This window comes from Chinchilla lanigera, unplaced genomic scaffold (assembly GCF_000276665.1).
Source record: "Chinchilla lanigera isolate Chin_1 unplaced genomic scaffold, ChiLan1.0 scaffold00078, whole genome shotgun sequence".
In the NCBI taxonomy this organism is placed as follows: domain Eukaryota; kingdom Metazoa; phylum Chordata; class Mammalia; order Rodentia; family Chinchillidae; genus Chinchilla; species Chinchilla lanigera.
In genome coordinates this window covers 9,553,025-9,576,668 of record NW_004955479.1, presented here as the reverse complement: position 1 = coordinate 9,576,668, position 23,644 = coordinate 9,553,025, and the positions used below count along the sequence as shown (strand labels likewise).

General features: G+C 40.8%; 2 protein-coding genes across 3 annotated transcripts in view; one reads left to right on the top strand and one right to left on the bottom strand.

The window, feature by feature from the left end:
* Positions 1-3,075, top strand: Opn1sw (opsin 1 (cone pigments), short-wave-sensitive). The gene is made up of 5 exons (XM_005402383.2): positions 1-498; positions 743-911; positions 1,213-1,378; positions 2,249-2,488; positions 2,950-3,075. Exons 1-5 carry the CDS (start codon positions 153-155, stop codon positions 3,067-3,069), a joined length of 1,041 nt encoding a protein of 346 aa, XP_005402440.1. The 5' UTR covers positions 1-152; the 3' UTR covers positions 3,070-3,075.
* Positions 3,076-4,479: 1,404 nt separating this feature from the next.
* Calu (calumenin) overlaps positions 4,480-23,644 on the bottom strand; it is a 30,616-nt gene continuing 11,451 nt past the window's right edge. Inside the window, exons 3-7 of one of the 2 annotated variants that reach the window (XM_005402382.2) lie at positions 19,496-19,689; positions 15,924-16,090; positions 15,171-15,231; positions 8,455-8,654; positions 4,480-6,931 (exon numbers count right to left, since the gene is read on the bottom strand). In XM_005402382.2, coding sequence (XP_005402439.1) covers positions 6,827-6,931; positions 8,455-8,654; positions 15,171-15,231; positions 15,924-16,090; positions 19,496-19,689 — 727 coding nt within the window. In that variant the 3' untranslated portion in view covers positions 4,480-6,826. Of the gene's footprint in view, positions 6,932-8,454; positions 8,655-15,170; positions 15,232-15,923; positions 16,091-19,229; positions 19,424-19,495; positions 19,690-23,644 lie in introns of both variants that reach the window. The other variant, XM_013503287.1, reaches the window with a different exon arrangement.

Below are 23,644 nucleotides of genomic sequence, written 5' to 3'. Positions count from 1 at the left end.
TCTAATCCCAGACTGTGTCCTTGGGAGACTTAGGATCATTCACAGAGCCCAAACGTGTCTTTACAGGAGGGATTTTTGTGGGGAGGGGGACATGGTAGAAGGATAATCTATAAGAGAGACTGGAGGGATGCAGGGGGACAGCCATAAACAAGATGTCGAGGGAAGAGGACTTTTATCTGTTCAAGAACACCTCCTCGGTGGGGCCATGGGATGGGCCTCAGTACCACATTGCCCCTGCCTGGGCCTTCCACCTCCAAGCAGCCTTCATGGGCTTTGTCTTCTTTGTAGGGACACCACTCAATGCCGTAGTGCTGGTGGCCACGCTGCAATACAAAAAGTTGCGGCAGCCACTCAACTATGTTCTGGTCAACGTGTCCCTGGGGGGCTTCCTCTTCTGCATATTCTCTGTCTTCACTGTCTTCATTGCCAGCTGTCATGGATACTTCCTCTTTGGCCGCCATGTCTGTGCTCTAGAGGCCTTCCTGGGCTCCGTGGCAGGTATTTCAAGGGAAGGGAACTATGGGGAGGTAAGGGACACTACTCCAGGACTGGAGCAAGGGGCGACTTTGGGGGTGAAGGGGTCCCTTAAACCCATACAAGAAGTTTGGCCCAAATAATGTTTGAGTGTTAACTCTAAACATGGATCCACCCTTCTGTCTCTCTGGGTGTGCTCCACTTCATCTGTACTCTACTCTGCTGGGTGAAGCTCTGTCCAACCCATTCTTCTCATACTTTGGCACAGGTCTGGTGACAGGCTGGTCACTGGCCTTTCTGGCCTTTGAGCGCTACCTTGTCATCTGTAAGCCCTTTGGCAACTTCCGCTTCAGCTCCAAACATGCACTGGTGGTGGTCGTGGCTACCTGGGTCATCGGTATTGGCGTCTCCATCCCACCCTTCTTCGGCTGGAGCCGGTAAGAGCGCAAAGGAGAAGCGCTGACTTGACTGGAGCTCAGGTTGATGTGGGTGGAAAGGGGCTGAGGACAGCCTTTTAGTCTTGGTAGGGTAGGCCCCAGGAAAGGGCTGATGAGCATCAACATTTACTCTGCAGTTGGAATTACTGTAGCTGCTGCTGGGAAGAACAAAAAAATCTTCCTGCCTGAAGCCTTGTGGCATTCTCTGGGTTATCGTGGAGAATACAATCCAGGAGTCTCAGCTCGCACTCCATGACTTCCTCTGAAGAGCTGAGCTGAGCAAGTGCTTGGTCCTTTGCAGGTTCATCCCCGAGGGCCTGCAGTGCTCCTGCGGCCCCGACTGGTACACCGTGGGCACCAAGTACCGCAGCGAGTACTACACCTGGTTCCTCTTCATCTTTTGCTTCATTGTGCCTCTCTCCCTCATCTGCTTCTCCTACTCTCAGCTGTTGAGGACCCTCAGGGCTGTGAGTGGCTTTTGAGAGGGGCGGGGCAGGGGGCACCAGCAGAGAGGGAAGAATGAGTGGATGCTCTTAAATGTCCACGGCCAGTCAGAGGTGTATCTAATAAAGGTGTGGGGGTAGGAGGAAAGATAAAATGAAATAAAGTGAAATCATCCCTGCTCAAAAAGGTATCAAAAGATGTATGTGGTGTGATCAAAATATACAGTGCATGTTTAAACTAAAAAATTACTATCGTAAAAGCTACATGGTCATGAATCACCCTCAAAATAATTCTGTGCTTTGAACACTTACTGCCCATGCCACTTTCTGAAGCAGTTCTGGAAGTCCTCTTCTGTCTTTATGAGGTGTGATCAAAAATACAGTGAATGCTGCCACAAAGAGCCATCCAATGGAAAGCTAGGCTCGTGGTGTGTCCTCACCCACCTTATTCACTGGACCTGGTGCTTTGTGACCTCTGCCTCTTTCCCAAAGTAAAAAGTGACCATGAAGGTAAACGTTTTGAACAGATTCAGGATATCAAGGCACCCAGAACAGTGCAACCAAAGACATGAAAGACTTCTAGAATTGTTTCAGAAAATGGCAAGAATGACGGGTAAGTGTTTAAAATGAAGGGGATACTTTGAGGTTTAGTGGCAACGTCTTTTACTGTAACAGTAGCCACATACCGTCTGTTTTGATCGTGCCTCATATGGATGTGGACCCTTCCAATGTGGCAAACGGGACAGCCCCCTCCGTTTGCCTTCCTCAAGGGAACAGAGCCAAATAAATTGGGTCAGAAGGGAGGCAATCAGAGTGGGTGTTCCCAGTAGAAAAGGGTCCTGCAATCTGGGAGTTTAGGGTCAGGGATGTGATACTCTCCGGCTTCTGCCCCAGGTGGCAGCTCAGCAGCAGGAGTCAGCTACAACCCAGAAGGCTGAGCGGGAGGTGAGCCGCATGGTGGTGGTGATGGTGGGATCCTTCTGCGTCTGCTATGTGCCCTACGCTGCCCTGGCCATGTACATAGTCAACAATCGTAACCACGGGCTGGACTTACGCCTTGTCACCATTCCTGCTTTCTTTTCCAAGAGTTCCTGTGTATACAATCCCATCATCTACTGCTTCATGAACAAGCAGGTAATGCTATTTCCCTGTCAACAACTTTTAGCCCAGAGCACTCTGGACTCTAGAGGGTTTCTAGAGGCAGATAAGGGAAGCCACAGAAATGCCAAGCAACCACCAAGTAGACCAAGAAGTCCTTGGTAAACCCAGGGAGGATAGAACTTGAGCCAGAAAAAATCACTGTTCCAGAGTAGAGTAAGAAATGGTTTTGTTGAAAAGCTGCTAGATCAATAGTTCTACATTTTGAACATTTCATGTTATTAACCCTTTCCCCTCCAAATTCTAGTCTACAGGAGCAAGCAGCTTTAGACTAGAATTTTGCTAGTTTTCAAGATGAGGAAGACATGTTGAAACCATGAGTAGATCCTGGGAGCTTTGGGGATAGAATGAAAACTCCTCCCCCACCCTTCTTGATGTTACTGTCCCTGTACCCATCTACCAAAGGGGACCATCTCCAGCCCTACCTTTCCTTCCAGTTCCGAGCTTGTATCATGGAATTGGTGTGTAGGAAGCCCATGGCAGATGAATCTGATATGTCCAGCTCCCAGAAAACTGAAGTTTCTGCTGTCTCTTCTAGCAAAGTTGGCCCCAACTAAGGACCCCACATTGGACTGTTTGCAGCAAAGAACTTCCTATGTATGTAAGATTCTACTTTCTTCATCAAAAACACCACAGAAAAAAAGGTGGGATAAATAGTTGCAGTTTGGGGATCCATTTTTCATTTTCCTGCTATTCCCTCCATCCCACAGAGCTGCTGTCCTTGGCTCGGTCTGTACTTCCGACCACCCAACGGCCAGTCCCAAAACTACCAGTTTCTACACTTAAGTGGCACTGACTTAGAGAACTGTGTACAAGTGTTGGCTTTTCAGTGTGGATAACTTCTTTTCCTTTTCAATAACTCTTTTTCTTTCTTTCTGGGGCTCTGTTCTGAGACGCTATATTCCCATTACAATGAATTTAAGAAAATACCTTAGATATGTGTGTTGCTGGAGATTGAACCCAAAGCCTCAGGTAATGCTAAGGAAACCACATTACCACTGAGCTATATCAGTCCTAAGAAAACATCCGTTGTAATGGGAGAGACATAAAGAAAAAAAGAAACAAACCAAAAACAACCCTTGATAGGCCCCGAAAGAGTCTGAAAAACTTCCTTATGTTGACTGCCAAGAGTTGTTACAACTTTGGCTTCGGTAAGGGCGGCCATATCCATAAGCTCCTGGGCCGTGGTGAACTATTCTCGGTGCTTCTCTCCCCTGCTTTTTGGCTAAACCAGCATATGTCTTAGGCTGTACATTTACTGAAGTTAATAGCTTAATTCTCTTGCGTCTTCAAAATTAAGCTGCATTATGTTATCATTTGTAAGGTACACCAAAGTAATTTTCTTTTGTATTTTGAGACAGAGTTTTACTATGAAGTTCAGGTTGTCCTTGAACTCATTAGGTACCTACCCCACTCTGGCCTCAAACTCAAGGTGACGCCTCCCAAGTGCTGGGGTTATAGGCATGCTCCACCATGCCCAGCTTTCAAAGTGACTTTTTGAAAAAGCTTTACTTTATAGTCTGTATCCTCCTTTAACCCTTTTCCCAGCAAGAGCCCTTCTGAGGTAAAAATCAAGATAAAAATGCATGTATCTATTGCACAAAGAATGGCGCGTCGGGATTGCGTAGTTATGCAACAAGCAGCTGGGCTTCTCTCCAGTGACTGGCCCCAGGAAGCAGAGAAGGGCTACAGCTGAGGAGCGGAGGCGGAAAGCTCCAGAAACAGCTGGAAGGGAGTGGCCAATTCGGGAGAAGGCAGCTTTCTCCGTGTTTGGGAGGTGGTTTGGTGAGCCTTCTAGAATTTCCTTTCTGTGACATTTCTATAGCACAAATAATTCTAAGCTAAAGTTCCATTTCTTTTCATTTTTGTGATGCTGGACATTGAACTGAGGCCTCACACAGGCCAGGCAAGTGCTTTCCCACAGAGCTATCACCAGCCGCTAGTTCTAAGAGAATGAACGACACATATCCCACGACAAATGTAAATAATTTTATTTAGAAACAGATAGGTACCTGTTTTCATTATAGAATATAAAACTTGGTTTACACTCTATAAAAAATAACCAATATCCAAATTCAAGAGAGCTAGCACTCACAGAACACACTATGGGTGTGCAGCTATAGTTTACCCACCTCAGGCTTGATTTATACCAAAAACAACAAAAAACACCCAAAACCCCAAGGGGTTCACAGAGACTATAATGCTTGCTGCTAAGTCCTCCACATCCAAAAGCTGCCATCCTAGCAGACTATGGTTTACTAAATTGTGATTTTCACACCAAGCCTGGGCTCTTTGCACCTAGTGAGCTGCAAGGTTGTCTTGCCACACAGTCGTTCATGATGTGCCCTCTCTAAGCCATGGTTGGTGGCAATGTTAATTATCTCTGGTCTTCTCAACAAAAAAAAAAAAAAAAAAAGGGAGATCTGTGAGGGTGGAGCAAGTCCATGACCCTTTGCTGGAGTTAAACCTGAAGACTGCATCCACTATCAAGAGCTCAATGCAAAGGCTGGGTGAAGTGACACGACACTGGCTCTTCACCACACCGAGCAGCCTACCTCAACAGGACTGGAAGACCAGATGATACACCTAGGTTCAGAACTAATCATCACCCAGCACCACCTGAATGTATTATCCACGATATAGGAAATAATAAAGGTTATATACACATATTTATCTTAGTAACCTGAGGGCTAAAGACTTGGAATACAATAATTCTTCTCAAAAGAGGCCCACTGGTAAGAAAGGGACCAGAATGGACAAAGTTCATGTTACATAAAATGTGGGTAAAAGGGAGTTTAGAAACAGGGCGGTTTCTTCAGCTCCTTCTATGAGATCCTACTCTTTGCTAGGGACTGGCCAGCTGCTGATCCATGATAAACTTTTCTTTTTCTTTTGCAGGTGGGGGTGGGTGGAGGAACAGGTGTGATGGTCAAAGGCAGGAAAGGCGAACAATGGTCCTCAAACCAAAGAGCCCTCTCTTTGTAGGTCCTTCCACCTTTGCGTCTGAGCTCACACTGCACTCTGGCGGACGCAGGGGCCTGCTAGTGAGTGGTTTGCATTCTGAGGTATGAGGATCCCTGGTGAAGTCAGCAGCATGTGGTTTTTGGAAACCAGCCTGCAAGATAAGAACACTGCAACCAAGTTTGTAACTAATACTGCCTATTTAACTACTGTCCAAAGAGAAAAGGAAGGAAAAAAATCTCCACTATATTGAGATGTTCGAAGCTTTCATATAAAATTGTCCAAATACTCTATTTTATCTTAGGTTTCTCGCACAAATTCTCATTCAATGATTATTTCTCTCATTAAAGGCACTTTCAATGACATGATTGGAAAGGGGTGATTTTTTAACTGCAGTGAAACCAAGATTAATTCCTGGGGAAGAGGAGCTGGATGTGGCACTTACAGTGATTTCAACAGGCAAATAATTATGTTTGGAGCATTTTGACACATACACACCCAGAAAAAAAATATTTATGCTCTTACCACATTTGTATTTTTCATTTAGTTTTCCAGCCGTTCCTAGCTGGAAACAGCTCTATTAAGAGCTAGAAATAGCTGTGTAAAGAGATCACACTCACTACTGATTGACTTTCAAGTCACTGGCCCTAACTCTTCCCACCACAGCTGTGTTTTACAAAATTAGCAAATAGCTAGTCCTATCGGGGAAAAGAATGAAGTCAAGTTGGTCCAAGCTTTCTTATAGCACACGGATCTTTCTGCCCTGCCCAGCTAACAGCAGGATCAGTTGTGGGACCCACAGCAACTGAATGAAGTATGTTGCCACTACTACTTTTGAAATGCTGGACTTTTCAACAGGCAAGATTAAGTATTAATATCTCTAAACATAAATTGTGGAGTATATGTTTTTCCTTTTTTCTCTCCTGAACATATTCCTACTGATCTCAGGCTTAAAAAATTAGTTAAGTGAGCATTATAAAAATTACATGATAAGGAATTGAGAGAGTAAAGGTTAATGTTTGCCTACATGTTTGGGTTGAGGATCTTGATCTTTCATATCATACTCCCAACTAGAGAACAAATACAAAAATAAGCACACCATGTTATACATTATACAAAGTGTAGATCTACAAACACAAGTGTACTAAGTAGAGTTGTTCCTCAGAAGCACATTTTCCCTCCAGTCCCGAGGAGGAGGAGGAATAGGGACGGGATGGTTTTCATTATTCCATTATGCCTTTTCACGTCTTAAAAGTTTGTAATAACAGTCTCAGTAGCGCAAACAATTTCATATGAAACCAGAAGCTGTAAAAATAAATTACTTTTGAAGAGACGTGGGTTCCTGTCTGCAGCTCAGAACTCATCATGTCGTACTAAGGCCTCCCCAAAATCTGTGGCCTGGCTGCCCACAAATAAATCGTACTTGTCGACAATCTCCTCCTTCGTAAGCTTGCCATCCTGAAGTTAGAGAGAGCAGTGAATTGAGGCAGCATATATTTCCCATTCCAAATTCAGAAACACTGCTAGAAAATAATACCACCTAATTAGGATTTAAGATTTGAATTCCCACTAAATATGAACTCAGCCCTCATCTCCTCTCCCCTGCTACACGCGCGCGCGCGCGCGCGCGCGCGCGCGCACACACACACACACACCCTCGCTCACACAAAAGGAAAGAAAATAATGTCTTTCTTATCAAGAAAGTTAAAAGTGGAGGATGGGGGGTAAACAAAGTGAAAGTGAGAGGATGGACATGACATAACTCCTGGAGAGAGATACAGGTTTGCTTCCTGAGGATCAAACTCTCCCTTTAGAGCAAAACATGGCTAAGAGAAGGTCAAAACAAAGACTTCAAAGTTACTGTCTAACAGGAACAATGAAACCTGTCAGTATCCAGCCTAGCCTGCACCTCCCCTCTGGCCCAGCCACCAACCCAAAAAAAGGCCCACACACTCATTTCAAACAGAACCAAGAGACAAGGGACAACTGTTCACATTTCCTTTCCTCACACAGCTCAGAACATAGCCATCTGGCTACAGAAGTGAGTGAGCATGAAGTCCAAACAGATCAACCTTTAAAAAGGTTCTAAGCCAGTGATGGCAAACCTTTCCAAGCCTTTTTTTTTTTTTTTTGGAGACAGGGTTTCACTATGCAGTTCAGGCTGACCTTGTGCTCACTATATAGCCCAAGCTGGCCTCAAACTCAAAGTGATCCCTCTGCCTCAGCCTTTGGAGTGCTGGGATTACAGGTGTGCACGCCCAGTAGTGGCTAGAGCTTTCAGTGATAACAAACAGCTGGCTGTGGCATGCTTGCTGTAGGTTTGCCACCAATGCTTTAAGGTAAGAAACTGCAGATTAGCTTAGACTGATTTTCAGTTTATTCCAGGCATCACTGGAGTTCGAGGGCAACCTAGGCTACATAGGAAGTTTAAGGCTAGCCTGGACTACATAGTGAGACCCTATCTCAACAAACCAAAACCCTAAAAAACCAAACCAAACAAAACCTTTTAAGAAAAGATGAACTAAATGTCTAAGATAACTGATCAAGAACCATTTTAAAAGGCTGTGGAGAAAAGCTGGTTTAAAACTTGCTGTAGAGGATCTGATTTTTAAGAAAGACAATAAGCAGCTTTGAGAAGACAGAATGAATTTGTAAGAGGTAAAATAACAAAGAAAAAAAAGCAAGAAAATGTCCTGGGGATCAAAATGACAGAGGACACACGCTGATACTGTCCACAGAGAAGCTCTTTTCTGAAGCCCAGGTTCCTCCAACACAAACAGCACTGGGCAAAAGGATTTCTAAAATGAGATCAGATAGCTAGTGCTGCCTGGAAAGTTTTCAATCACCCAATTTAGATCCTTAGCAGACCTGGGCTAATTAAGACCTTAAATGCTCTATGTACCCTGGTAAAACTTTTTTAGGCGATTCCCTAGAAACAGACTTTGATCATTGCCAAACTGCTTGTGCCTGGAGCGACTAACCTTATTTTGGTCTGACTCATAGACCAGGTGCCTGGCTTCTGCCTCTGCATGGTCATAGTCTGAGGGGAGGATCCAGTCTTTGGTCTCTTCCTTGTCCATCTTTCCATCACGGTTCTTATCTCGAAACTCAACAAACTGTTCTCGCTCTGTCTTCACCCATTCTGGCTCATCAGCGTTTCCATCGTGGCTGTACATGTCACCTGTGTGCACAGAAGTACACAAAAGAGGTCTTTCTTTTAATCCAGCTTGTTTTCCTCAGTCACTTGTTTGGAACCATGAATACATAGTTATAACTACAGTTACACAGGCATCTTAGGAAGGAGAGAGCTTAGAAAGCAAGGTATTTTTCTTGGGTTTAATTACGGATCTTGCAACAAGAATCTGTTGATTGCTGTAGCTATTGATTGGGAGTGACATAAAAGCAAAAGAGTCCTGGTATCTTAAAAAATGGAGACATTAGAAAAGTTGACTGTCACCCAGAAGAATGAAGACTACTTGTTCCTTACATTTCATTTCATCTCAGATAGCTAATTAAACAGGACCACTGGGTCCAGAAGGTGGAATTTTAAATTCAAGGAAACTTGACGTGTATGTTATAAGCCCACACTGTCTACCAACCAATTCCAACCCAAAATGCATTTCACCAGTGGTCTTCAGAGGACAAGCATACCCATGGGCGAAGCGGAACACTGTCATGGAATACAATGGCAGGGGACAGTCACAAAAGAACCGAAGTCCAGATCTTCAACTTCCCCTACAGATTTCCTTAAAAACGCTATCTGTATAAGAACACAGCTCTGGTGCCTTCAAGTCTTCTTTGCTGCGTCCTCTTTCCCAGTCACCCTTTCCTCATTGTGTAGAAGGAGGCACATTATCAAACACTCAGTTGTCATGAAACTTACTAGGGCACAAAAGCTTCCTGGGTGATGAAAAGAGAGACAGTCAGACGTATTACTGCTAGCCTTGAGAAAGTAGATGTCTGAAAAAATGGAAATCTAGGTTTTTAATTTGTTGGTTTTTAAAATAAAACTGTGTCTGGGTTTTAGCTATGAGAGCATTTTAAAACAATTTCTGATGAAATATGATTTTTTCATATATAACTCAAAGAGTTTTCAAGAACTGACAATGCTATGACAACTCTTTCATTCCCATCAACCTACTTACGTAAACAAGGGCTCTTAGCACGTTCTCTAAATAAACTGACCTAGGAGTTGGTGCTGAAATTTGTTTCAAAGCAGCCACAACTGTCATCCACGAATAGAAAACTACTTGAAAAAAATGTAGGATATATTTTTTATTAAAATGGACATAGTATGCTGTAAATGTTAATTTGTTCAACTATTTAATAGTTTTAACAGTAACAACTTGGAAGACAAAGTGTAAGAGTCATAACTGAAAAGAATTATTTTCATGTTTCAATCTACGTATATAATATACTTACAAATAACTATGCCAAGGTGATTTAAAGCTTTCAAAATAAAACATATTAAAGTTGGACATGGTGGCACACACCTGTCATTTTAACAATTTGGGAGGCTGAGGCAAGATGGTAAGTTCTAGCCCAGCCTGGGTAACTTGAGGATGTAGCTCAATAAAAGGGTTTTATCTCCAGCAGTACTAGGAGGTGGGGGAAGTTAAACTGAAAAATGGATGAAGAAGAAACAATAGCATAAAATTTACAAGTAATACAGAATAGCTTAGTCCTTTATCTTTTCAAGGCAATACTATTTCTGGTCCATTTTGTGACTGGATGTGGAATAAACACATCCCCAAATTTCCTCTAAAATTTAACAAAAACTAATGTAATCAACCAATAGGTACACTGATCTCATTAAATCAAACCTGTCATTAAAAATATGTATGTAGTACAAGGAACGATTTCTATTTTAAACTGTTAAATGTAAACACAGCAGCTAACATTAAGTGCTTTCAGTATTCTAGGCCCCCATAAGAATTTTACTTATATTATCACCACTTTTGTTTTTGTTATGAAAACTGTCAAACATACAAAAGTTGAAAATAGTCCACAGAACTCCTTAACCATCATCAAACTTAACTACTATCAAGCTTTTGCCACACATGCTCCATCTATCCCCTTTTTCTTTTTCCCCCTGAACTACTGTAGGGTAAATCCCAAGTATCATTTACCTCTATGTATCTTAGAATGTATCTCTCAAAATTATGGGTGTTTTCTTTCTTTTTTTTGAGACAGAGTCTCACTATCTAGCTCAGGCTGGCTTTGAGCTCACTATGCAGCCCAGGCTGGCCTCAAAATACTTTCTTATACAGTATAGCCATAATACTATTATTATGTTTTATAAAACAAATTCTTGGCATCATCTAATACCCAGTCTAAATTTGAACATCTTGATTTTTTTTTTAAATTTTGTTTTTGTCTTTTTGAGACAGGGTCTCACTATGCAGTTCAGGCTGGCCTTGCGCTCACTTTGTAGCCCAGGCTGATCTCGAACTTGCAACAATCCTCTGGCCTCAGCCTCCCGAGTGCTGGAATTACAGGCATGCACCACCACACCCGGCCTTATCTTTAAAGATTCTTTGTTCAAATTCACATGGTAGGCAGGAACTTGATAAGGTGTTTGTTTATTTTTAACTTATTAAATTTTATTTTTTGTCATTTATATTTTAGATTTTAGAATTAAGGTATTTTATAAATGTTGATATTTACAACCAGAGATTATTCTTTACAACTGTTTAAAGTTCAAGTAAAATATTTTAGATGCTCACTTTTTTATTTTATTTTTTTGAGATAAGGTTTCAGATGTATTTGAGGCTGTACTTGAACTCACTATGTATTCCAGGATGGCCTTGAACTCAAGGTGATCCTCCTGCCTTAGCCTCCCGAGTGCTGGGATTATAGGTATATGCCACCAATCTGCCAGGCATACAAAGAGAATGCTATTTGTCAAATTTTATTTTAGGAGTTAAGAGAACAAATCTGAAGATTCCTGGGTAATACTCCATCTAAATATTTCTATCTGTGTCTCATGTAAGGCATGGGTATACACCTACCAGAAGCCTAGTTTCTAGCAGCTCTAAACAAAGGGAATCATTTAGTCAGTACTATCTTCTTTCTGAAACTTGAGGATGAAGGACAAAATTACTCCTCCCGTCTCAATGTCAAAGAAATTCCTCAGGAATTCAACTCCCTATCCCCACATTCAGAAAATGGTCACTGGGTCAGGGGGCTGTCCTGGCTCCTGAGGGTTAAGACTTAGCGGCACAAGGCCTGCCTGGCAAGCGCAAGGTCGTGAGTTCGATTCCTGGTACTGGAAGAAAACCAAAACCCCTCCCCTGCCAAGAAAAGACTTGTTCACAGTATACATACTGGAAGTTCTGAATGAGAGGAATGGATGTATGCTTAAAAGATATAATTTTAACAGAAGCTAGAATATACTACAAAACACTAGATGAGACTGTCTTGAAGAAAGTTTTCAGAAATATGCATACGTCTTAGAGTTGCATAACCAAATGTTTCCTTCTTTCAATTTTTTTTTTGGTAGGGAGTGGGTACTGGCAATCAAACTTAGGACCCTGCACTTGCCAGGCAGGTGCTGTGCCGCTGAGCTACATTCCTGGCCATGACCAAATGTTTACAGATGAAATGAAATGATAATCAGGATGTTCTTCAAAATAAGAAAGGAGCCGGGCGTGGTGGCACATGCCTGTAATCCCAGCACTCGGGAGGCTGAGGCAGCAGGATTGTTGCAAGTTCGAGGCGAGCCTGGGCTATGAAGTGAGCTCAAGGCCAGCCAGAACTGCATAGCGAGACCCTGTCTCAAAAAAGACTAAATAAATAAATAAATAAATAAAAGTAAAGAAATGGATGAGACTGAGAGAACGTGGTTGAGAACTGACAGTTGCTGAGGCACAGGGGCATGGGGATTCTTTACTCTTCTAATTTTGTGTCTGAAATGCTCTCTAACAATTTTAAAGCATAAAAAGAATTGAACAGTGTAACTCTGGGTGCTTAATAATGTTACATGTGATAGGCAAAGCACTTCATGTTCTCTCAACAGGGAAGAAACTGGCACATAAACTCTGCTCTTGAAGCTAGATGATGTGGAGGGAGACAGAAATATCTCCTTATTTGGCCTCAGTATTTGGCAAGCGACGCTGCTTAACAGTGATAAACCTTAAACTGTCTCTGGAAGATCAAGTAAGTCAGTTCTTCAGTTTTAACAATGGTGATAAAATAGCAAAATCCAAGAATAAAAATGATAAAAAATTTAAAAGTAGAAAATCCTATAAATGTCAACTTGGGTCACAAAACATACTCAGGCATTTCTCCACTGTCCTGATGAACTCCATTAAAAAATTATTTTGGGAAAAACCCTACTCTCCATTGTTCAATTTGTCTTTCCCTAATAAGTATGATTAGACAGCGTATAACGAAAGGAGTGACTTTGTTCAAAGCAGTTTATTAACCAATGACAGAGGGAGACCTTAATTCTCCTTTTCAGACTTAAGGTAAATATTTCAGGCAAAAATCAGAGGTCTAAAAACAAATGGATTATCTGAAACAGAAAACCAGTGTTCCAGTAAATAAGTTACTATGAGCAAAAATAAGAATGTAAAGTAACAAAGGAACGGACTAGAGAACCTAGAAATACATCTACACATGCACAACCAAGTGATATTCCACAACAGGGTCAAAAAAATATACTGGAGAAAGGGCAGCCTGTTAAATAAGTGGTGCTAGGGAATTCAGATATTTGTATGTAGAACACTGAAACTTGGGCTTTATCTCTAAACACAAAAAAATCAAATCGAAATGAATAATGATTTAAATGTACAACCTGAAGCTATAAAACTATTAGGAAAAGTGGAGTTTTATCAAACTAGGAAGTTTCTGCAAAGAAAAGGAAACAGCAGGAGAGCCAAGGCACAACCAGAAGAACAGGAGAAAATATCTGCAAACGATTCATCTGACAAGGGATGAATACAATATATAAGGGACTCAAACAAGAGCAACAAACAACATGAAAATAAAATACCAAAACAAAAAATAATCCAGTAAAAAGATGGGGAAATGATCTGAATGGACATTTCCCAAAAGATCTACAAATGGTCAACAGTATATGCCCAAGTGTTCAGCGTCGCTAATCATCAGGGAAATGCAACAAACAACACAAGGAGTGTCGTCTTATCCTACTGAGAAGGGCTACATCAGAAAGATGGAAGTGACAAATGCTGGTGAGGTTGTGAAGAAAGGGAAACTCTCACATACTACTGATGGAAACGTAAATTAGTGGTCATTATAGAAAACAATACAGAAGACCTCAAAAACTAAATAAAGTTACCATATGATTAAACTAGTCAACTACTGGATACATATCTAAAGGAAATGAAATCAGTGTATCGAAGGGACACCTTATTGTAGCATTATTCATAATAGCAAGCATAGGAACTAGCTGAGATGTCCATTGATGGATATATAAAGAAAATACAGTATAAACCAGGTGTGGTGGCACATACCTGTAATCCCAGCACTTGGGAAGCTGAGGCAGGAGGCACTGAGTCTGAGGCCAGCCTGGGCTACACAGTGCATTCAAGGCCAGTCTGAACTACATACCAAGACCCTACCTCACTATCCCCCTAAAAGGGTATTTATACAAGTGGAGTGCTATTCAACCATAAAAATAATAAAGTCCTGTCATATGTGGCAACATAGGTAGAGCTGGAGGACATACACTTTACATAAAATAAGCCAGGCACAAAAAAAACTATTGCCTGTCCTCATTCACTAAGTGGAGGTTTAAAAAGTTGATTTCATAGAAGAGAGAATGATCCTGAGAAGCCAGGAAGGTGTGCCAGTTAATCTTAATCGTCCACCTGAGTCCCTAGCTCACTGCAACTGTTTACCATCAATTCCACAGGGCATATGTGATGCAAGGTATCTATGCTACACAATATAGTAACCGCTGGCCAGCCACAGGTAGCTAACTGCTACTGAACCCTTGATATGTGGCTGATCCAAACTGGGATGTGCTAGATATACACAGTTTAAAAAAAAACCTCAGTGATCTACACTAATAGTAAGTGAAAATTAGAGTACTTCTGAATAGCAGATTGACTAAAAGTGCATGCTTCTTTTTTTCCCCAGACAAGGTCTTGCTATGTAGCTCAGTTTAGGCTGGCCTTGAATTCGCAGTCCAGGCCAGCCTCGAGTAGCGGTTCTCTTGCCTCAGACTTCCAAGTGCTGGGATTACAGGCGTGTGGCACTACACCCTGCCTAAAGTACATTCTTGAAATTAATTTCACTTTTTAATGAGGCTATTAGAAAAATTAAAATTATGTATGTGGTTCATATTTCTGTTTTGATTGGACAGCCCTGCTAGGGATACTTTATCACAGCCCACTATTCATCACACTGAACTAGCATAAAGACCTGGTAAAAGCTGACCACAGGGCAAATTATTTTTATGGAGGATTACATCTTCCAAAGTGTATCAGCTTCTTCTAAGAAAAATACTAGATGGCACATGCCTACAATCCCAGACATTGAGAGGCTGAGGCAGGAGGATTGCCATGATGTTAGAGGCCAGCCTGGACTACATAGTAAGACTATCTCAAAAAAAAAAAAAACAACAAACAAAAAACCCAACCAAACAAACAAAAACCCCTCAAAACAAAAAACAAACCCCACAAAAAAACCAAAGAACAAAAACCCCCAAAACAACCTAGAAAGGACTTACCAATATATTCTTCTAGATCAATGAAACCATCAGCATTTTTATCTATATCCTCCATTGTTTCCTAAACAGAAAAGAACAAGACACTTACAAACTTACTTCTTCATGAATTTGCCCATAACAAAGTATGGTGTATCTGCATAGTTAAAACCACAGGAAAGTAATGCTTTCCTAGCTAGAAAATGGCAGAATATTAGCAATTTCTGTGTTTCAACCTAAGATAACCAAGAGTCTTCTTAGAGGAGCACTGACTGCTTGATGATGCCCTGGTCAGGTGAAGTCATGGTTACAGAGAGGTGGCCAGTGATTAGACCAGTATTAGTCTACACAACTGTCTTCTTTTAATTTTTTTTATTTTTTTGGTTTTTCTCCAGTACTGGGAACCGAACTCACGACCTTGTGCTTGCCAGGCAGGCGCTTTGCCGCTGAGCTAAATACCCAGCCCATACTGTCTTCTGTGAGAATTCTGACTACTGACCACAGGGTGTTATAAAAACAAACAAACAAACAAACAAACAAGGAACTTCCTCCCTTACTACCACTGAAATGGCAAATAAATAATCTGATGGGAAGTATTATCTTGTTAAACAGAAAAACTAAGACACTTAAAAACAGTGATAGTGTTTAGATTCTGAATCTGGCCAGTATTTGTGTAGCAAATCATTCCACCAAACACACAGGAAATGCTACAGAGGAGGGACGGCATAGGCAATAGCAGGAGGAACAGTCTCCTTCAGAATCGCTGACCTCACCCACCTGCACTACTATGTCTTTCATGTAGTCGTACTCTTCAGGGTGGAGGAAAGCTGTGAACTCCTCCTTTGTGGCAATGAGGTCTCCATCCTTGTCCGCCATCTTAAACCTCCTCTCATCTCTTACCATCATCTGTTTGTAGTTAAATCCATCATCAGGGTCTGGGTCATCTAGAAAACAAAAATTTACATCAGATCTTTAGGGCTCCCAGTAAACGTGAAATACGTGGGGTGCCGAATCAATTTCCAAGAAAGATAAACCAAGCAATGCAGAAATAACTCTTGATTCAGCAGGTAAAATTAAACCAAGCAATGCAGAAATAACTTGGTTCCAAAGGCAATACTATAGAGACATTTAGTTTGGGGTTTAAGCTCCTGCAATCATACCTCAAATCAGGTTTAAACAGAGTGTAAATGTTTGCCCTCCAACATGAACTGTGGCTTCTGGATTACTCAACAGGGAATGCTGGGTTACTCATTGTTACTGGTGTTAACACTGATAGAAGGCTTACATTTCCTAGTTACATCGCTCTAAAGCCATACTGTCTGAGTTTGAACTCTACCACTCCTAACTGTATGTTCTTAGACAAGTAACTTTCATCATGTGAATCACTGTACCTCAGGTCCCTTATCTGTAAGATGAGAATAATAATGGTGCCTGCCTCATACAGTTGTTATGAGAATAAAATCTAGGCTAAGTGCTTAGGAAAATGCCTGGCATATAGTTGGCATTCAATAAATGTCAGCTATTGCTATTTTTATTAAACATTAGGCTCCATTAAGAAGCTAGATGTCAAAGGACTTCTGTCCCATTTTAGGACACTTGGATTCAAGCAACAGACCATCACTCTGAAAGGTCACACTTTTTTCCCCCCACTCAACCCAGAAATCTACCAAAAGTTACAGGCACTGTTCATTCTCCATTTATGTGAGATTCTAGAAAACGTAAACTAATTTAGAATTACATACAGAAATTAGGGTCAGTAGTTACTAGGGACAGGGGTGTAGGGAAGGTGACGGACACATGAAAAAATTTTGGAAGGTGATATCATTACCTTGACTGTAGTTAGTTTCACTAGTACATACATTATGTCAAAAACTCATTAACTGTGCATTTAAATATGCAGTTTATTGTATGTCACTTATACCTTGGTAGAGCTGTTAGGCCCCGCATTTAATTCCCCAACTGCCCCCACTATTTTTAATAGTGTAATTAAATCTTCCCACACATTAAGCACAGTTAAAAAAGTAAAATTTTAAAAATCGTTCTATTTTTAGAGCATGCAGTTTGAAACTTTTTTGTTGAGTGTCAAAAATTTAGGAAGACAGCTTACTGGATCACACATGAGGCTTTGGGACCCTGTGTATGTATACTCAAACCCATATAGGTGGGCGATGGAGAATTTAAGGAAAATACCATTTTCTCAGATAGTAAGTCACACGTTCTAAATAAATACCAAGTTACATTATCAACTATGTAACACTGAAGCCAATTTACACTTTCAGACTAGATTCTTAGCTAGAAGCCTTCCTCCCACACATAAAAGGATGGAAAAAGGAAGATGCAATGCTTTATTTTTAATGACAATTTACATGTCTATAGCTCTGCTAGGAGTGCTATACTTGCCTTACTCTATGGCCCTTGCTGGCCTGTACACAGTACCAGATGGGCTCTTAATCTAGTCTTGGTCTCTAGTTTTAAGTTTTAGTAGTCTGTATTTTACTTGTAGCAGACAGTGTTAATGTTCTTTTTGTAGATAGTGAATTCATGGAGAAAGACTTTACTAATAAGAGCTGAGATGATTTATACCTGAACTCAAAAGTGAATTGAAACACACAAAAACTCAGCACTGGTCTAAGCCAACTCCTTACCCCCAGGGTTGTCTACCCGCAGGCCTCCAGGGAAAGATGCCTTATAAAGACATCATTTCTCCAGCCAGTGTTTCAATTTGTGTACAGTTTCAGGCAGCAGAAATACCCATTACATTGAATCATCTGCCCTGTGAGGCAGTAAGAGCTTTCCACGGATTTTTATGTACATAATCATACATAGTTGAGGCAGCATTCTGGGCAGCAAGTGAGTGCCTAGGTCTGAGCTGAGATTTATTAACACACTGTTTTGTTTAGACCACTAAACAAAAAGAGAGTAGTTAGCCTACTCTCTTGCTTTACATTTATAAATTAATTCTGAATGAGTAAGAAAGGTACTGGGGGGATAAAAAAAAAAAGGAAGGTACTGGGTCTCAGCCAGCGAGCAAGAAACATAGGATGCCTCTCCATCTGTGCTGGCTTTTTAATACACGTGTTCTTAATCGGGTGAAGGATATGTTTGGTTCTTGGCTATGCATCAAGCATTGAGAGAGATTGCCACTTTAGTCTTAGGAATGAGAACAAGCCCAACATAGAAATAAAAGTCTCTTCACCAGAAACACATGCACTCCTGCAATTAGCACAGGCAGCTGGCTATCTGGTGGGAAAACAGACCATTATACTCACTGTAGTTAGTTAGTGTGGAGAACTCTTGCTTGAACCCAGAAACCTGTCTAATTTCCATGATAAAAATGCAAAAAGTATCATTTAAAATGCTTGCCTCAAATTATATCCTTGTATGACACAGAAATCTCACAAATAAAAACACGCTATTCATCAACTCTGTAAAGTGCCACTTATGGTAGTATTTAACAATGGGCACATGTAAAAGTGGCAAAGAAAATCACTCAGGTGGCCCAAATAAACAGAAAAGCTTCTAAATCAACAGAAAGCAACCAAAATAACACTGATTTGCCTTGAAGCATTTGCAAAACCAGCTAATATACTCATGTGCCAGAGAAGACAAATGGGAAATCTTCACTTCCAAACTCAACAAGCAGAGGTACTGAAATAATTCAATTTTATCAAGGAAAGGTATTTTATCTGAGTTTTATTTTAGTGACAAAGACAGTAATTTTCTTCCTACTCTTCCCAGTTATAAAAGAATCTAGTCTGGTTTGAGTTGTAGGTCCAACATTTTAATGGACCATGTCAAGAGACACCTTCAGGCCTCTTAAGTAGCACTGTTGGAATAATGGAGACATACTCCAAAAATTGTTTCTGTGAGGAAGGACAGAAAAAAGTGATAAGACATATCTCCAATGCTCAAGATGTAGAAGATGCCAGGTTTCAGCAAACCAGAATTTAAACACTTAACTTATAAATTTAAAATGCAACTATTTAGGATAGGCACAATTTCTTCTTTTCCTTTACTGCGTGACCCATTTGCTTCTTTGACCCAAGACCACAGTCTCGGCCAGGCTGACACCTCGCCCCTTACCCAGGTAAGTGCCATAAGTCACGTTTCTGTACTCATCCCAGGAGATAAAGCCGTCTTGATTCATATCAAACTCCTGCCACTGGTTTTCAACATTGTCATATATGTATTTCTTCTGGGCGTGCTTAATCCAGGATTTCAGCTCCCCCTCCGTCACAAACCCATCTTTATCCGCGTCTATTTTATCTACAATCACTCTACAAGACAAAACAGTTACGTTTCAAGGTGCCGGTCCACAAGGCTTTTTCCCCCAGATAGTAGGGACCTACCTAAAACGTAGCCGTAGGTGGCATTTTTATACTCCTCCCAGGAAACGAGGCCGTCCTCATTGAGGTCATGCCCCTTCCACTGTCGTTCTACATCCTCGTAAATCCAGCGCTTTTGTGCAAACTTAATCCAGTCTTTGAGTTCATCCACAGTGACAAACCCGTCCTTGTCGCCATCTATTTTACTTACAATTTTTCTGTAGAAAATGCAGAGAAATCCAGCAAGAGGTTAAAAGGACACAAAACTCTGGACATAGCCAGATGTGTACTGTGACCAGAGGTGCTGCCTAGAGCTAACACGAAACAAAAAATTCTCGCAAAAACAAACCGCCAGACAGGGCACAGGGCACTGCATGGCCACGTTGAAGTGTCCGTTACTGGTCTAATGAGGCCTCGGGAGAAGGCAAACAAGGTGTGTGGCTGGTACACAGGGCACCACAACAAGCCCAGCCTTCCTTGCGGTTAGGGTTAGGCCTACGGTCAGGATTCGGGAGTAGGCATCCAGGCTCACCTAGGCTCTTTCTCCATCAAACAAGCATATCTTTGTATTTCTCTTTCCGGAACTTAGGACAGGATTTTCTTGCTAAATAAGCACAACCACTAACAGTGGTTTCCTTAATATTCAAAACATTTAAATCAGACTTTAAAAATGTATCTGCTTTTAGAAAAAGGCAGTATTTTTGTTCAAAACATGTTATCAGATATGGTTCTGGGATCACTTATATTTCAAGTCATAATTATTTTGTAAAAAACAGCAGCTCTTTTATACTGGTGACTTGGACATTTACATATATGAAAAGAGAGAACTCTGAGGAAATGAGGGAAGGATGTACACGTTTTCTTTGACTGTGAGACAGTTAGTAAGCTGAGAGGGTTAGTGTGCAGAGTATAAAGCAAAACAATATACTTCGCCTTTTATGAGCTTATTTTTTCCAAATCTGTCATGTTAAGGATTTAAAAATATGTTCATGATATCAGAACTACCTTAATGATGCAATCCACTACCTATAGATGCTCAGACAAATCTATGTAACTCACACAAATAAATGCCCAGTTTGGAATTGGAACTTTAAATAAAAACTTCTTGGCATACTCTTATACTAAATTGAAAAAAAAAGACTGTCTCTTGGTAGCAAATACTGTTAATGTCTTCTCCTAGTTTGTGCTAATTTCATAAATATAAAATGGGAGCCAGGCGTGGTGAAGCATGCCTGTAATCCTAGCATCTGGGAGGCTGAAGCAGGAGGACTGCTGATAGTTTAAGGCCAGCCTGAACTACACAGTCTCTACCAACCAACCAACTAACCAACCAAACAAACCAACCATACGTATCTTACATGAGAATGTGATCAGAATCACAGAATACTAGTGACACTGTAAATACAGACTCATCTTGATATTGATATGGTATTAGCTATAACTATTATTACCTGGGCCCTATAAATAATAAGCATTTTCCTTTAGAGAATGTATAATCCTGTAGCTTTAGCTCTGAAATGCTAATAGAAAAGGTAAAATCATCGCTTAATAGCCTTCTATATCTGTATGTATACAAGGGAAAATTTTTTGTAACATTTATCTATAGAAATTAAAAAATATTAACAGATTAAATACTGCAAACATTATCTATACAGTAATGGGATCCAGTCTGTGTACAAATAGTGCCATTGTGCCGTTACACACACAAAGAAAGGGCAATGTACCAGAGCCCTTGCCATCTCCTGAAAGTATTTTTAAACTATTATAAATAGTCTGGAGAAGGATTGCCCAGATAAAAAAAGACGTATGACTGTCAAAGATGGGCTTTTCTTAATGAAGATGGCTGGAAATATTCAATGGTTTAACCTAGGCATTGGTAAACTGTTTATTGGAAAGGGAAATATACAGTAAATATTTTTACTTTGTGGGTCACGTGTTCTGTCACGCGCGTGCACACCCACACCCACACACATATCCCTCTAAAATGTAAAAGCCATTCTTGAGGCCCATCTAGCTTGCAGGCAGTTATCAAAGTATACTGGAAGTGGACATGTCCTATTTCTGGTATGAAGCTCTAAACTCCGATTTTCTTTTTTTAAACTCTGATCTTTAGGCCGGGCATGGTGGTGCATGACTGTAATCCCACCACTTGGGAGCCTGAGGCAGGAGGATCATTGTGAGTTCTGTGAGTCTGAGATCAGCCTGGGCTACAAAGTGAGCTCAAGGACGGCCTGAACTGCATAGTGAGACCCTGTCTCAAAAATATAAAAAACAAAACAACCCTGATCTTTAAGGATCTGTATAAATTTGGAAGCTAATGTAGGACCCTATGACACTGGAGAACTGTAGATATAGTTATGGTGCCACTAAGCAAACATTTAGACTAAAACAGACACAATGCACCTAGTGGAACTCAGGCCATGTCTTTCAAGAGGTAACACATGCATCTACATTTTAAGTGGCATAAAGCAAACAACTATGGGTATAATGTCAGCACTCTGGGAAGCTGAGGCAGGAAGATCGAAAGTTCAAGTGAAGCCTGGCCAACTCTACAATTCAAGAAGGCTCTAAGTTCAATTCTCAGTACCACCAAAAACAAAATTTCATCATATGTATTTTCATGGGTGCACTTCTCTGAGGAAGAATCCTTAGCTTCTTTCAAAGCGTCTGAACCTATGATTTCTTGGAAGGACAATGGAAGAACTTTTTCACATCAAAGACCACTACTTCAAAACAAAAATGTTCCTCAAAAGGGGACATATGTGAAAAGCATACATAGGCATTTTTTTTTGCCAGTAGAGTAAAAATGATAATATATACACATAGAAAACCATGTCTTCTTTGTTAACATTCTTTTTTTTGGTACTGGGAATCACACTTGGGACCTTATGCTTGCCAGCCAGGTGCAATTCTGCTGAGCTATAGTCCCAGCTCTGTTAACATCCTTTTTTTTTTTTTTTTTTTTTTAATTTTTTCCCTTCCTACTTTCTTTATTTTTGTGTGTGTGTAGTTTTTTTTTTTTTTTTTGAGACAGGGTCTTGCAATGCAGTTCAGGCTGCCCTGAGCTCACTTTGTAGCCCAGGCTGGTCTTGAACTCACAATGATCCTCCTGTCTCAGCCTCCTGAGTGCTGGGATTACAGGTGTGCGCCATCACACCCGGCCCCTGTTAACATTCTTAATAAGAAAAAAAGGTACTGAAAATGGTGTATTATAATCATTTAAAAATGCATCCTGCAGTCTTCTAGATATTGAAGATTGCAAAAACAGTAGTAAATTTTTTGCAACTATTAGTATAAATGATGACTTTCTCAATAATTACTTGCTTTACAGAAAGATTTTAAAGAAGGGATAAAAAAAAATAAAGAAGAGGTGGAGGGGGCAGATCTACTCTTTCCAATCTCTCATATGTAATTACTTACCAAAACAATGTTTAGATATGCCACAGTAGCTGGGCTTGGTGGTACACACCTGTATCTCAGCACTCCAGAGGCTGAGGCAGGAGGATTGCCATGAGTTTGAGGCCTTAGCCATGAGACTTTGTCTCAAACAAAACAAAACAAAACAAAACAAAACAAAATAAAAACCCAGAGTAAAAAAAAAAGTTGGGGCCAGGGATATAGCTCAATGGTATTAGTGCCTGCCTGGCAAGCACAAGGTCCGGAGTCAGATTCCCAGTACCAAAAAAAAAAAAAAAAAAAAAAAAAAAAAACAAACCAAACCAAACCAAACCAAAAAAAAAGGTTCATGTGGGACTCTTGCTTCCCCAGTACTCAGGACATAAACCAGGGATATCTGTCATTTGCTCCAAAATTTGGGAGAAGCAAGCAGTATTGTACTTAGTTCATTCTATTAAAAAAAAAAATTGTTGTTTCTTCTTTATCTAAATAGTCTGCTCGTGTGTTAAACTTTCAGTAATATTTACAGACGACAAGAACATTTTCTTCTTACTAAAAACTGCTAGCAGAGCTACTCCATTACCTGCAAAGAGCCAGAACAGCTTCATTGAAGTACTGTGTTCCCTAAGTGGCTCCAAACCTAAAGGGTCTTCATTACTTGAGTAACTCTGTTGGATATGGTGGTACCCGCCTGAAACCCCAGCACTTCGGAGGCTGAGGAAGGACTGGCACAAGTTCGAGGCCAGCCAGGGCTACATAGTGAGTTCAAGGGCAGCC